The following is a 12733-nucleotide window of genomic DNA, read 5'->3' on the forward strand; positions in this document are numbered from 1 at the left end:
GGCAAGGTGGTTCAGCAGAGTTGAAGGACATCCACACTCAGCAGGGGGAGGGCAGACGGTAACGTGGGACCGATTGCGGCGGAGCCAGGCAGGAGCAGGGGAGAAGGATGCAGACCGAGAAAGCACCGACATCTTAATGAGAAGTGAGGTGTAAGGAGCCTTCTATTCACAGTCGGGCTCCCTCTCCCTTGGGCTGTCCTTTCTGTCACAAGTGGGCAGAGTGCACTCTCGGTAGGAAGAGGAGGGAGAGCGAAGAACAGAGAAGCCCTGGATGCCAGACGCAGCGACAGGTTCCTCTACAGCCACCTCCCTCCGAAACAAGCTTCAGCACGCGAAGACTTGGCTTCTGTTAAAAACCTCCCTGGGTCTGTTCGAGCGTGACAGGACGGTCTCGATCGAGGGAGGAGACACCTGACAGCTCCTCTCCCACCCGCCTGGCCCCGCAAGCCCTATCCCGGCTGCGGGCGGGCGCCTCCAGGCGTCGCACACCCGGGCGCCCAGCAGCCGCGTTTCCAGCCCGGGCTGGGACCGCGGTGCCCGCGGGCGCGTGCCCAAGCGGGCGTGCCGGGAGCGCGCGCGAGCCGGGGGGCGGAGCGTTGGGCGGAGAGCAGCCAGGGCGGCGCGGCGCGTCTCGGCTTTGCAACTGCCGGCCGCCGCGCGCCCCCAGCTCCGGCTGGCCCGGGGTCCGAATCCCCGCCCCGCCCCCCGCCCTCTCGCCCGGCCCACGGGCGACGTGCCGCTGCCGACTCGCGCCCGCCACTTGATAGCAGGGCACACCCGGAGAGGACGCGGAGCCATGAGCCGCCTGCCCCGGAGGGTGGCGGCGCTGCTGCTCGGGCTGCTCGTGGAGGTAGGGGCCGAGGCCGGGCCGCGCTTCCCCGGGCGCCTCTCAGACGCGCTAGCGGAGCGCGAACAATGCCGGGGGCCGAGCGGGGTGCAGTGCCGGGACGCCCCCGAAAGACCATCCGGGAGAACCCGAGAGGTCGAGCGGCGGAGAGCCACAGGCTCGCGGACCTGCATAAGTCCGGCTGCTGAATGTGTGGGGATCCTGGTGACAAGGTCCCATCCGTCCCCCACCCCCGGGCTCCCCCCGGCCTCCCCTCCTGTTCCCCACCCAAGACCGCCTACGCTTCCCCACACCCCTTCTCCCGCGCTCCGGGCTGGCTTTTTTCCCTCGCTCGTCGCGGCGGTCTGGAGGACTCAGGAGTGACCTTTACGCGTTGTACCCCAAGTTCCCTCGAGGAGGGCGGGAAGGAGGGGGTTCCGCGCGGCGGGGGAGGGGGCGGTGGTCCCGGGAGCGGCGCAGGCGCAGTGTCCAGGCCGCGTGCGGTTCGAGGTTGGAGTGGGGGGAGCGCGGAGGTGCGAACGCGCGGACTCGTAGTTGTGGGAAAATGTCACGGAATAGCAGGGAAGTCGCCGCGCTGAGCGGGAGAAGGCATTCCTAAGCGTGAAAATGAAGCGCATGGTCTCCAGTTTGGAGAGAAAAATTCCGCGGAGAGTTTGGGTGTTGGGCGTGATTTTCTGGAAGCCTAGAGAGGGAACTTGTTGAAGCCACTGGCAGCGGCAGCGCCCGGTGAAATCAACACTCCCGCCGCCGCTCCAACCCACCCCGTCCTGCCCTGGGGCTGGGAAGTTGCGCCCCCCAATGGGGGGGCTCCCCCTTTTTTCTAAAGCGGGTTTTTTAAAAGGTGAGCTAGTAGGATCCTGGGGTGTGGAGTCTGACTTAGGGTTTGTCCAATTCCCTGCTCGTCTTCGTTACTTTGAAGGAAATTTGCATTAAATTAATGAAATCAGAGTGAATGGGTGATGAATACTTATACTCCTTTCTGTGTTTTCTATTTTAGAGGCCTGTAAAACTTTAATAGTTGGGTATCTGTGCTGGAAATTACTTGGTTTTCTTAGTTGATTAAAAGATGATTATTAGGAAATATTGGATGGGAACGACTTCTTAGCACTCGAAAGTAAGGTTGATGTTTTGAAAAGTTTCTTGCTCCAGGCAGACTTTTTGTTTTTTCCTTAAGATTATTTATTTATTTGAGAGAGAGAGAGAGAGAGCAAGTGCCCTAGCAGGGGTAGGGGCAAAGGGAGAGGGAGAAGCCGACTTCCCTTTGAGCAGGGAGCCCTATGGGGGAACTGAATCCCAGGACCCTGGGATCATGAACTGAGCTGAGTGAAGGCTGGTGGTTAACTGACGGAGCCACCCAGGCCCATGTTATTGTTCTTTGGTTTCTTATTTAGTATTTTTGTATGGTGCCTCCTCACATGCATTCTTTGCATTTGTTGAGAATTTTAAAACCTTAGGTATCACATCTCTGTGACTCACCAGACAGAACATGGGGGAAGTGAATCTGAAAGGGCTGTTTCCCTAAACACCAATCTGTACTTAATGCATGCAGTGCCCGCCTCCCAGCCACCTTTTCAAATCAGCTTTTGATAAAATTATCTAGCGTTCCATTGTCCTGCCTTTCCCTGGGCTTTAGTGTGTGTGGTGCTGTGTCCTGTTATGTAGCTGAGACTGCTTCAGGGACCCAGTGCTTTCCAAAGAAGCTTCCTTTCCAAAGGAATTTCTCATCTTAATAGAGTGTTCAAGTCATGTCTGAAAGGTTGAGATGATATGAAAGGCAGAACTGTGACAACAGTGAAAACGAAATGACTAAGCTGATGTTCTCAAAGTCAAATATCTAGATGATGGGTAATTTCTGCTTTCAGTACAACGGTGTGGTGTAGCCCACTTTCATGAGATGATTATCCTAAGCACCTGATTTGTCTCTGGGGGAGAGGTGTCTCTCTGAGGAAGTAAGATTTTTTTAAATATAGTTCATCACATGGAATTTTATGCATGAGATAGGTACTGAGATGTTTTCATCTTAAATTGGTTGCTCTGAATTTCATCTAAAATTGGCTGTTGTCAGAGCACCTTTGATGCTCGAAGTCCTGAATCACATACATAAGTGTGCAATCACATTTACCAGATATGTGAGGAGGCAAAGAGTTCTCTGCACGTTAAGCACATAAAAATACCTACCGATGGAAATATTTGGGGACTTCTGACAGCCAACGGCAACCCAGGAGCCCAGGAGCGTTGCCTCTATTTCTTTGTTCTGCTTGAATGGGTTTAACTGTAATTGATTATATGCTGCTGGGGGAAAAAGGGCATCCTCCTAGCAGTAGTCATTCCATTCCAGCCCTGCAGCACTCTGTTCCTAGCCAGCACCACCTGGGACCAGGCAGCAAGAAATCCTTAAGTAGGGAGGGCAACCGGAAACTGTTTTGAAAAGGGCTCCCCCTCCCCTCATCCCTTTATAGAAATTCACATACCTGTTAGACATAAAGGCTACATATTTATTTTTTACTTATCGCACATTATTTATAGAGTACTTACCCTGTTTCAGGTGCTGGTCTAAGTAAGCACTTTACAAGTATTAACTGATTACAAATATTAACTTAGCAATGACTTCTTTTGCCATTTTATTTCAAAGGGAAGATGTTATGAAGAACTTGTCCACAGTCTCAGCTGCTGTGAAATGTGAGGGACTTGAGATAGAAACCCAGGCAGCTGGCCTCCGCCTCCCTGTGCTGCGCTACTGGTTCTCCCACTGCTGGACACCACAGAGACGTGGCAAGGATTTGCACATAGGGTGTCCTGAAGCCAGGGGTGGGCTTGGAGAGATCTGTGTTCCATGAAGCAGGTGAACCAGCAAAATATGCTCTAGAGTTCAGTCACACTTCCTTAGGGGACCCATGTAATCTAGCGTCCAAACTGTGACGCTTGGGAGAATGAAATCAGAAGCTCTTAGTAACTGGGCCCGCGCAGCAGACATCAGTCCACAGGACTGTCTCAGGAAATTTGGTTATTGGCTCACCCTAAAGCCTAGAGAGGGCTTTAAAGTAGGAACAACAGGCTGTTGAGAGCACCGCCTCTTCCCCAGGGAGGCTTCTTAGGAGCTCATTAGTGAAGTGACCTTTCCTTTCTGGTATCTCAGAGTTTCCTATGAATTGCAGGAAAAGCAGATGAGGCCGCTCATTATATCTCCCTAACCCCCTCCTCCCCCCACTGTCACTCTGCCAGCTGCTTAGGTCCCAGGCACCCAGGTCACGAATGTGGTCACAGAATCAGGGAATCCCAGGGCCTTTTTTGGGTAATAAAATTCCAAAGTTCTCTGCTTCTCTTCTGCTCACTGGCTCCTGTGAGGCCCCGAGGACAGTGCCTCCAGAAAGACTGAAAGTGCTAGACTGTCTCCTGGTAGCCCTGGGAAAGTCATTCCCAGCGGTCTTCATGGAGCTGCAGTGGCACCTTAGAAGCCAGAGGAAAAAAAAAATTTAAGTCTGATTGTGCTTTAGTTGAACCTGGGGAGTAATTAGGCTCTAGGGGTATGGGCCTCTCAGGGGCTTTTTAATCAGAGTGCCTCATTTTCTAGATATTGTTATTGCAGTCACTTTCTGGAGGTCAGGTTGTTGACACTTTTATAATATACTTTGTCGTGTTTGTTCCAAGGGCTCCGAAATGAGCCTAGAAACATGCAGTGTACTATTTAATACAACTCTGCCCAGTGCAAGTGCCGGGTGTTCTGTTGGATCTGTTCACTGGGGGAATGAACTCTGCTGGGTTACCGACTGGAGGGACTGGCATCAGTATTTTTCTGTTTCTCCCCTGGTACCCCAAACTGGAAGCCTTTAAGGGAGACTGCTCCGTGTGTTTCAAAGTCGTTGCCACAGAAGAACAACCCCTTCTTAGGCTAAAAAAAGGGAGAGGTCTTCTCCTAGAAAGAGGGTTGAAAAGTGAACACTGTCTTTTGAAACTAAGGAAAATAAGAGGATTACTGAGTATTTTTCTAACGTCCTATGACGTTAGAGGCTAGAGATTAGAACCTGGGAGGCTAGAGATTAGAACCAAGTCGTGTTTAAGGTTTTTTTGTTTGTTCGTTTGTTCCTTGCCATATGTCTCTTGTGCCCTGGAATGCCAGCAGTTGTGGCAGCCCTTGGGTCCCAGTTCTCTGACATTAACCTTTTCAGCCCTCCCACTTTGTAGAGCTTTTGGAATCTGAGCAATGTGCAATTTGAATGCAAAAGAAGACTGTGGGGAGTTTGTTTCCTCTAGAGGCACAAGGGAGGCGGGGTGCTGAGGATGAGAGCTGGCACTGATAAATGAACCCAGTGGCTAGCACTTGCTCTGAAGTAGGGAAAGCCTGGCCCAGGTATGTGAGGAGAGCCAGACTTGGGGCTCTAACTGGCCCTTGCTTTCTTTTGTGCACGGTTATAAAGGCCAGCTGGGGGGACGTGACTCCAGAAGTGCATGGATTAGGCTCGTGGTCACGTGATTATCTAGCCATAGGATGACAGCTCATTTTCCTAGAACTCGTGTTTGTCATCTCTTCTTGATGAGGCCTCTCCCATGTCACCCTTAGTGACACCCTGTATAAATCCCAGCCTCCCTGCTCAGACCAATTCCTTCCCTTCTCTGTATCTATTACCTCTAAAATATGATGGGATTTACATTATAAGGGCAAAAGTTTGTTCCATTTTGTTAACCGAAATATCCCCAGCTCCTAGAACAGGACCTGCCACAGAACAGGACTCCGTAAATATTTGAATGAGTAAACAGATTAGTGGGTAATGATCATGGGTGAAGGAGCTGAGTGGATCTACAGTAGGAGAGGGGAAGGTCATTGTTTAGTTGTGAGCATCTGTACTAGGATTTAGCTCTAATCTGTTTGAACACCTGCAGTGACGGAAACTTAAAATCTCTCAAAACAATGCATCAGTTTTTTGGACAATCTCAGTAGTTTAAGTTTTCTGTTATATTGAGGAGAAATGACTGTGTTGTTTTTACCTGGTTCTAGTTCTACATTCTTGGGCCTTGTAGAAGAAATAGAATCACAGTGTCAACCCCTCAGTGTTTGACCACAGCTATTATAGTCCCCACTGTGTTCTTCTCAAGGTTCATTCCCTTCTGTCATTTCTCCAAGGACGTGGTTTTGAATCCTCTCACCATCCTCACAGCTGCCTTTTGAAAACTCTGTCACTTTGTTAGACTCAAGTAATTCTCACTGATTGGTCCTAGAAAAAGTCAAAACTAATCCATCCGTTTAAAACAAGGGCCAAAATTTTGTTGTTAATAGTGGGAGAAAAAGCAAAGCTCAAGTTATAAAAATGAGTTAATTTTATCTAAGTATTTTTGTAATTATGAATCCATTTTGGGGGTGGGAGAGAGATTAATTTTTCTGACAAAAATCTATGATGAATAATAGGATAGTCTTCACTCGACATTGGAAATTAGAGGCATGATCATAAAGTTTTTTGTCTTTTTTTCCCTCAGAATTCTATATTCTAGTAATCAACCCTTCCCCCCCAATTCCCACCTCTAGCTTCTCCTGATCTTTTTTATTTCATATCCTTCTCCTTTGGTCATTGTTAGTGATTTAGCTACCAGATTCTTTTGTCCCTTCCATAGGCTTCATGAGCTACTGCATCTCTGTGAGATCTACAAGGTCATTGCTGTCTGTTCCTGTGGTATCTGTTGTACTCTCCTGTGATCTTGTCATCAAAGATGTCGCATACTTAAGTGGGCTGGGTTGTTGGTGCACTGCTTTAGGAGAGAGTTCAGTAGTGAGTATATTTTGTCATGAAGCCTTTAGCTTGCCTCTTATCTCTTCCCCACTGTGACTTATTTGAGCAATAAGGACACACTGTTCTATAGGTGTGACTGACTGGCTCTATCACAGACCTAGTGTGGACCTTGTCATATGCAGATAAGATAAGCCAAGAGATTCACATTGAATTTTCAGTGACACTTCAATCTTTTAAATATGGGCTCCGGGTAACCCACAAATCCTCACAAAAGTTGTGGAGATGTTTATTATAATTTATTATAATTTTAAAAACTGAAATTGAGGACTATATATTTATTCTAATTATATTTCACGTTACATTCTTCATGTCATCTTGTTAAAATTGTCAGCATCTGCTTGGATGTCTCAGTCCATTTGGGAGGCTATAACAAAATACCACCTACTGGTATAAACAACAGAAGTTTATTTCTTATGGCTCCAGAGGCTGAGAAGTCCAAGATCAAGGCTTCAGCATGGCTGAATCTTAGTGAGGGCCCTCTTCCTGACTTGTAGTGAAGCACCTTCTAGCTGTGTCCTCACTTGGTGGAAAGGGCAAGGGGTCTCTGTGGGATCCCTTTTAGAGGAGCACTAATCCCATTCACGAGGGCCTTTAAACACCTCCTAGGGGCCCCAAACCAGCACATCAGGCATTAGGGTTTCAACATATGGATTTTGAGGGAACGTGAACATTCAGACCATAATAGATGATGACACGACCATGTGTTGTAGAATCTCAACTCTTTGTATATGGGCTGGTAATCTTTGAGTAAATTACTTAAGCTCTCATCGACTCAGGTGATTCACCTATAGAAAGAGAAGTGCCTTAGTGTTGAGGGAGTCCATGGGAAAATCCCCCACTTGAGACAACTCTGTGTAGGCTGGATAAACAGATTGTGAACATTGTCTCTAGGCAGGCCCCAGGCATCTTTATTTTTTAACAGGTGCACAGTGCTTCTGATGATGAGACGACAGTCTGTAGTCAGCCCAGCCAGACTAAACTGTTTGCTACGGGTCCCCGAAGGCACCACATGATCTCTGGTTGTTTCCCTTCCCTCTTACTTTTCCATTTGAACTCCCACCATAGTTGAAGATGATTAGGTGATGTCTAGGAAGACCATGCTAATTGTCCCCTCGGGTATGAGTTAAGTGCCAGAGCTGGGCAAACCACTTTCAGGACCTCCTAGCAGAGGTATTTTAATTGCCCATTTGTGGTCTGTGAACCTGTTAGACCTTGAGCTTTTAGGGGACCTTGGTTCCGAAAAGTTTAGCAGATATGGGAAGAGGGGGTGTGGAATGAGAGCAGGAGCCTGGATGTAGAGGTTTACCTCAGGAAAGAGAATGTGGTTTGAGTCGGGAAATAAGGAGGTGAGCAAGGGGAAAGGTGTAGAAATATTTTAGGTTTAGTGGGGCAACTGGGTGAGATACTTGTTGTTATTGTTGTTAAAGTAATCCAAGAAGCCGAGTTGGAAAGCATCTGAACTTTAAGTAATGGCAAAGGTCTGAGAGAGGTATTGTGGGAAGGGCCACTTAGATGGTGTATGCCTCTTCGTTGCAGAACATTGCTGGCTGAGATTTAAATGAACATTTCTAATAGTCCTGTGGATACAGCCAAGTGTCCTGACTTGCCTTTGAATGACAAGGGAGCAGAGGAATGAGAAGGTAGCTACTAGAGTTGGGATTGGTGCTGGGACCATGGTAGTATGTCAGGAGCATGAGAATTCTTAGAGGTTATTGTTAAGATGGCTAATTTAGGGTCAATCTGGAAGGTATAAAATTAGAAGGGGGTTCATGGATTGGAAAATGAAGAAAGTGGAGGATATGGGGCAGATCCCCATAAATTGAGCCATTGGGAAAAGAGTGAGGATATTGTGCTAAGGAAAAAAACTTGCTATGAGGTCTGTATTAGTTTTCTGTTACTGCTGTAACATTAGCTCAAACTCAATGGCTTAAAACAACACACACTTACTATCTTGAGGTTCTGGAGATCAGATGTCTTACATTGGACTCACTAAAATTAGGGTGTCAGCAGGACTGCTGGGCTGCATTCCTACTGGAGGCTCTACTGCATACTCTGTTTCCTTGCCTTTTTAGTTTCTAAAGGCTGCACCCATTCCATGATTGCTGGTCCCTTCTTTCATCTTCAAAGAATAGTATGTTCAAATTTCGCTCACTTCTGCCTCCTTGTGTCCCTTATAAAGGCTCTTGTGAATAGAATAGATGGTGCCTACCCAAATTAGCCAGGGTAATCTCTCCATCTCAAGATCCTCAACTTAATCACATTTGGAAAGTCTTTTGGCCATGTAAGGTGACATACAGGTTTCAGACATTAGTTGGTGGACATCTTTGAAGGGAAGAAGAGGCATTATTTTGCATAATACAAGGTTGAAAAAACTACTGCTTAACATAAATATTGTGGCTAAATCACTGTTAGTGAAGTTTTTTTACAGTCCATTAACACATTGCCTACAAGATTATTCTGTGGGAAACTAACCTGTGCAGTCCAAAGCCCTGCTGAGATAGATGGTCAGTGGAGTGAGTGAGTAAGTGTGTGCCACAACTCGCTGCGCTGGGTTGAAGTGAAGATTTATTAGTAAGTCTGTTTCATGCTTTGAGTTCTTGGTAGGAGGTGTGAAAATATGTGGTACTCAGCCTTGTGGAAGTTGATGTTTATTTCCAATTTTCCTGAGTTGCACAGGAGGGCAAATCATAGATAGAGAAAAGGTTTCTGTCATCATGGAATTGAGACCACAGGTTACCTGATGCACTTGATGCTTTTTCCACTTCCTTGCAGGAAAGGAACTGGTCTTCACACTGGTCCCCTGAGTTGGGTGTTTGGGGCCATCACTGTGGTGGCTTCTCAGGCTTGCCTCATGATCGTCTCTGTGGGGAATGACTGCCCTTGGAGACTGCCTTCTGGACAGGAGTCATCCTACTCCTGTGAGACTAAAGGGGTTGGCAAGGAGTCTGGGAAGATGGCAGAGTAGGAGGATCCTAAGTTCACCTCATACAACAGATACACCTAGTAATAGCCACACTGGTGTAACTAACCCAGAAAATGAACCGAAGACTGGAAGAACAGACACTCCACAATGAATCTTAGAGAAGCCACATTGAGAAATGGTAGGAAGGGCATGGTCCTGGTCAATCAGGATCCAAACTATCCAGTGAGATGAACCATTAATTGGAGGAGTACCATGGAGCCTGGAGCATGGAGAAGGAACAGAAATACACCCCACACCAGGTACCCCAGACACAGGGGACCTGCACTGTGAAGATGACTCCCCATAAGATTTGACTTTGAAAGCAGAGGGGCTTAACTTTGTGAGTTTTTATAGTCAGTGAGACTTTTCTCCAAGAATAAAAGAGTTGGCAGAAGCCATTTCTCACAACCGCCCCCTGCCTGGACTAAATACCCAGACACCTGCAAGAACCAGCTTGAACACTCTCCATATAGCTTGTTAACACCATGTGTCCTACCTTGTGCTCTCCTTTGAATTTGCCCCGTCCAACCCACCCTACCTGACAGAAGTCCCATCAAAGCAGCTCGTCAGATCTCCTCCTTCAAGCAGTACCAGTAAGCAGCTACATAGGCCTTGCTAATACTACATGCCCTGCCCCCATGTTCTCCTATGGACTTGTCCCATCCAACTAGCCCCACTTGGCAGAAGTCCCTCCAAAGCAGCTCCATGTCTCATCCTGCAAGAAGACCAGCATACATCTTACTAACTAATACCATGTGACCTGCACTCCCACATTCTCCTGCAGACTTCCCTGTCCAACCAGCCCCACTAGGCAGGAGCCTATCTAAAGCAGCTCCAGAGGCTTCTCATTCTTTAGTCAGCCCCAGCAGTGCCCAACAGCACTCCAAAGTGACTCCTCTCAGGGAAGTCATAAGGCCAGTGCTTTTAAGATCAAGAGGAGAAGATAACCATACACAACAGTCCCACTGCAGCCCCAGCAGTGGGCTGGGGTCAGACATTCAGTCTGACTGCCAGTCCCACCCACCAACAAAAACTTCACAGGGAGCAGCACAAAGAGAGATCGCTGTGACTACAGCAACTCTGCAACTCACTGCAACCACAGCAACTCACTGCAACCCCAAGAGATGGACTGGGGTAGACACCTGGTCTGACTGCAGGCCCTGCCCACCAGTGAAAGCCTTTCAGGAGAACAACTCAGGGAGACACACTGCAGTTAAGTGTGACTGCAGCCCTGGCAAATGGGCTGAGGAAAGGCATCTGGTCTGACAGAACTACAAGCCCAGTGTGGCCCCAGACTGACCCCTTAATGATGCAGTGACCAGACACCGCCTACAATAGGTAAAGAGAGCCATTGTAACTGAGTGAACTGAAGGCAAACATGGCTCAACCACAGGAGTAAGGTGCATGCAGCACATGCAGGAGATACTCCTTGAAGTGCCAGATTCTGGTGAAGCGGGAACATTGCACTATTGAGCATTATAGGACCTATTCTCTGTAAGGCCAGTGCTTTTAAGATCAAGAGACATAAATGACTTTCCTAATACATTGAAACAAACACAGAGGGTTAGACAAAAAAAGGAGAGGAATATGACTCAAATGAAAGAACAGGGCAAAATCACAACAAGAGAACTAAATAAAATGGAGATAAAGCAATATTCCTGATAGAAATTTCATCTCTGATTGGCTCTTTTTATGTTTTCTACTTCTATTTTTAAAGAATCAATTAGAGATGAAGAACTGAATAATTGAATTTAAAAACACACTAGAGAGAGGAAATCATAGACCAGAGGAAGCAGAAGAACAGACATCAAGCTGGAAGACAGAGTAGTGGAAAGGAATCTAGTTGAACAACAGAAAGAAAAAAAAGGATAATAAAGAATGAGACTAGGTTAAGGGAACTCAGCAATATCATCAAACTTAACAATATTGGCATTATAGCAATCCCAGAAAGAGAAGAGAGAAATTGGGGAAGAAAATTTATTTGAGGAAATAATAGCTGAAAACTTCCCTAATCTAGAAAAGGAAACAGACATCCAGATTCAGGAGGCACAGAGAGCCCTCAACAAAATCAACCCAAGGAGGGCCATGCCAAGACATTGTAATTAAAATGGCAAAAAGTAGTGATAAAGAATTTTAAAAGCACCAAGAAAAAGGAAGACAGATGCATACAAGGGAAACTTTCTAAAGCTATTAGCTGGTTTTTCAGCAGAAACTTTGCAAGCCTGAAGCAAGTGGCATGCTATATTCAAAGTGCTGAAAGGAAAAAAAAAACCTGTAACCTAGAATATTCTGTCTAGCAAAACTGTCATTCAGAATAGAAGAGAGAGAATTTACCAGACAAACAAAAACTAAAAGAGTTCATTACCACTAAACCAATCTTATAAGAAATTTTAAAAGGAATGCTTTATGTGTATAGGAAAGGCCATAATCAGGGGTAAGAAAATTGCAAAAGGAAAAAAATTTCACAGGTACATAAAAACATAAAAAAAGGAGCAGATTGATCACTTGTAAAACCAGTGTGGAGGTTAGGACACAAAAGCAATAGAATCAATTAGAACTACGAAAATCAGTCAAGGATTCGCAAAATAAAAGTATGTGAAGTATGACATACATAAAATGTGGGTGGGGCAAAGATTTAATGCTTTTAGAATGGGTTCAAATTTAATTGACCACCATCAATCTAATATAAATTGCTATATGTACTGGATGTTAAATATCACCCTAACAGTAACCACAAATCAAAAACCTATAATAGATATACAAAAAAAAAAAAAAAAAAAAAAAAAGAATCCAGGCATATCACTAAAGAAAGCTATCAAACCCAAGAGGAAGAGAGCAAGAGAAGAAAGGAATTACAGAAGAACTACAAAAACAACTGTAAAACAAGTAATAAATTGGCAGTAAGTATATACCTATCAATAATTACTTTTAATGTAAATAGACTAAATTCTCCAGTCAAAAGGGATAGGATTCTGAATTCTTAATTTAAGAGTTAATAAGATTGATAAACCACTGGCCAGACTTACCCAAAAGAAAAGAGAAAGGACCCAAATTAATAAAACCATGAATGGAAGGGGAGAGATCATGCCTAACACCAAAGAAATAGAAACAATATTAGAAATTATTATCAGCAACTGTATGCCA

The 12733-nt window shown here is 46.0% G+C and overlaps 1 protein-coding gene across 1 annotated transcript in view; it reads left to right on the forward strand.

Annotated features, from left to right (window-relative positions):
• Positions 1-589: 589 nt before the first annotated feature.
• The window catches only part of VOPP1 (VOPP1 WW domain binding protein), a 109796-nt gene continuing 97652 nt past the window's right edge, over positions 590-12733 (forward strand). The window contains exon 1 of the mRNA XM_059170600.1: positions 590-850. Within this exon, the coding sequence (XP_059026583.1) occupies positions 797-850 (54 nt within the window). The 5' untranslated portion in view covers positions 590-796. The remainder of the gene's footprint in view (positions 851-12733) is intronic.

Source organism: Mustela lutreola, chromosome 4, assembly GCF_030435805.1.
Source record: "Mustela lutreola isolate mMusLut2 chromosome 4, mMusLut2.pri, whole genome shotgun sequence".
In the NCBI taxonomy this organism is placed as follows: domain Eukaryota; kingdom Metazoa; phylum Chordata; class Mammalia; order Carnivora; family Mustelidae; genus Mustela; species Mustela lutreola.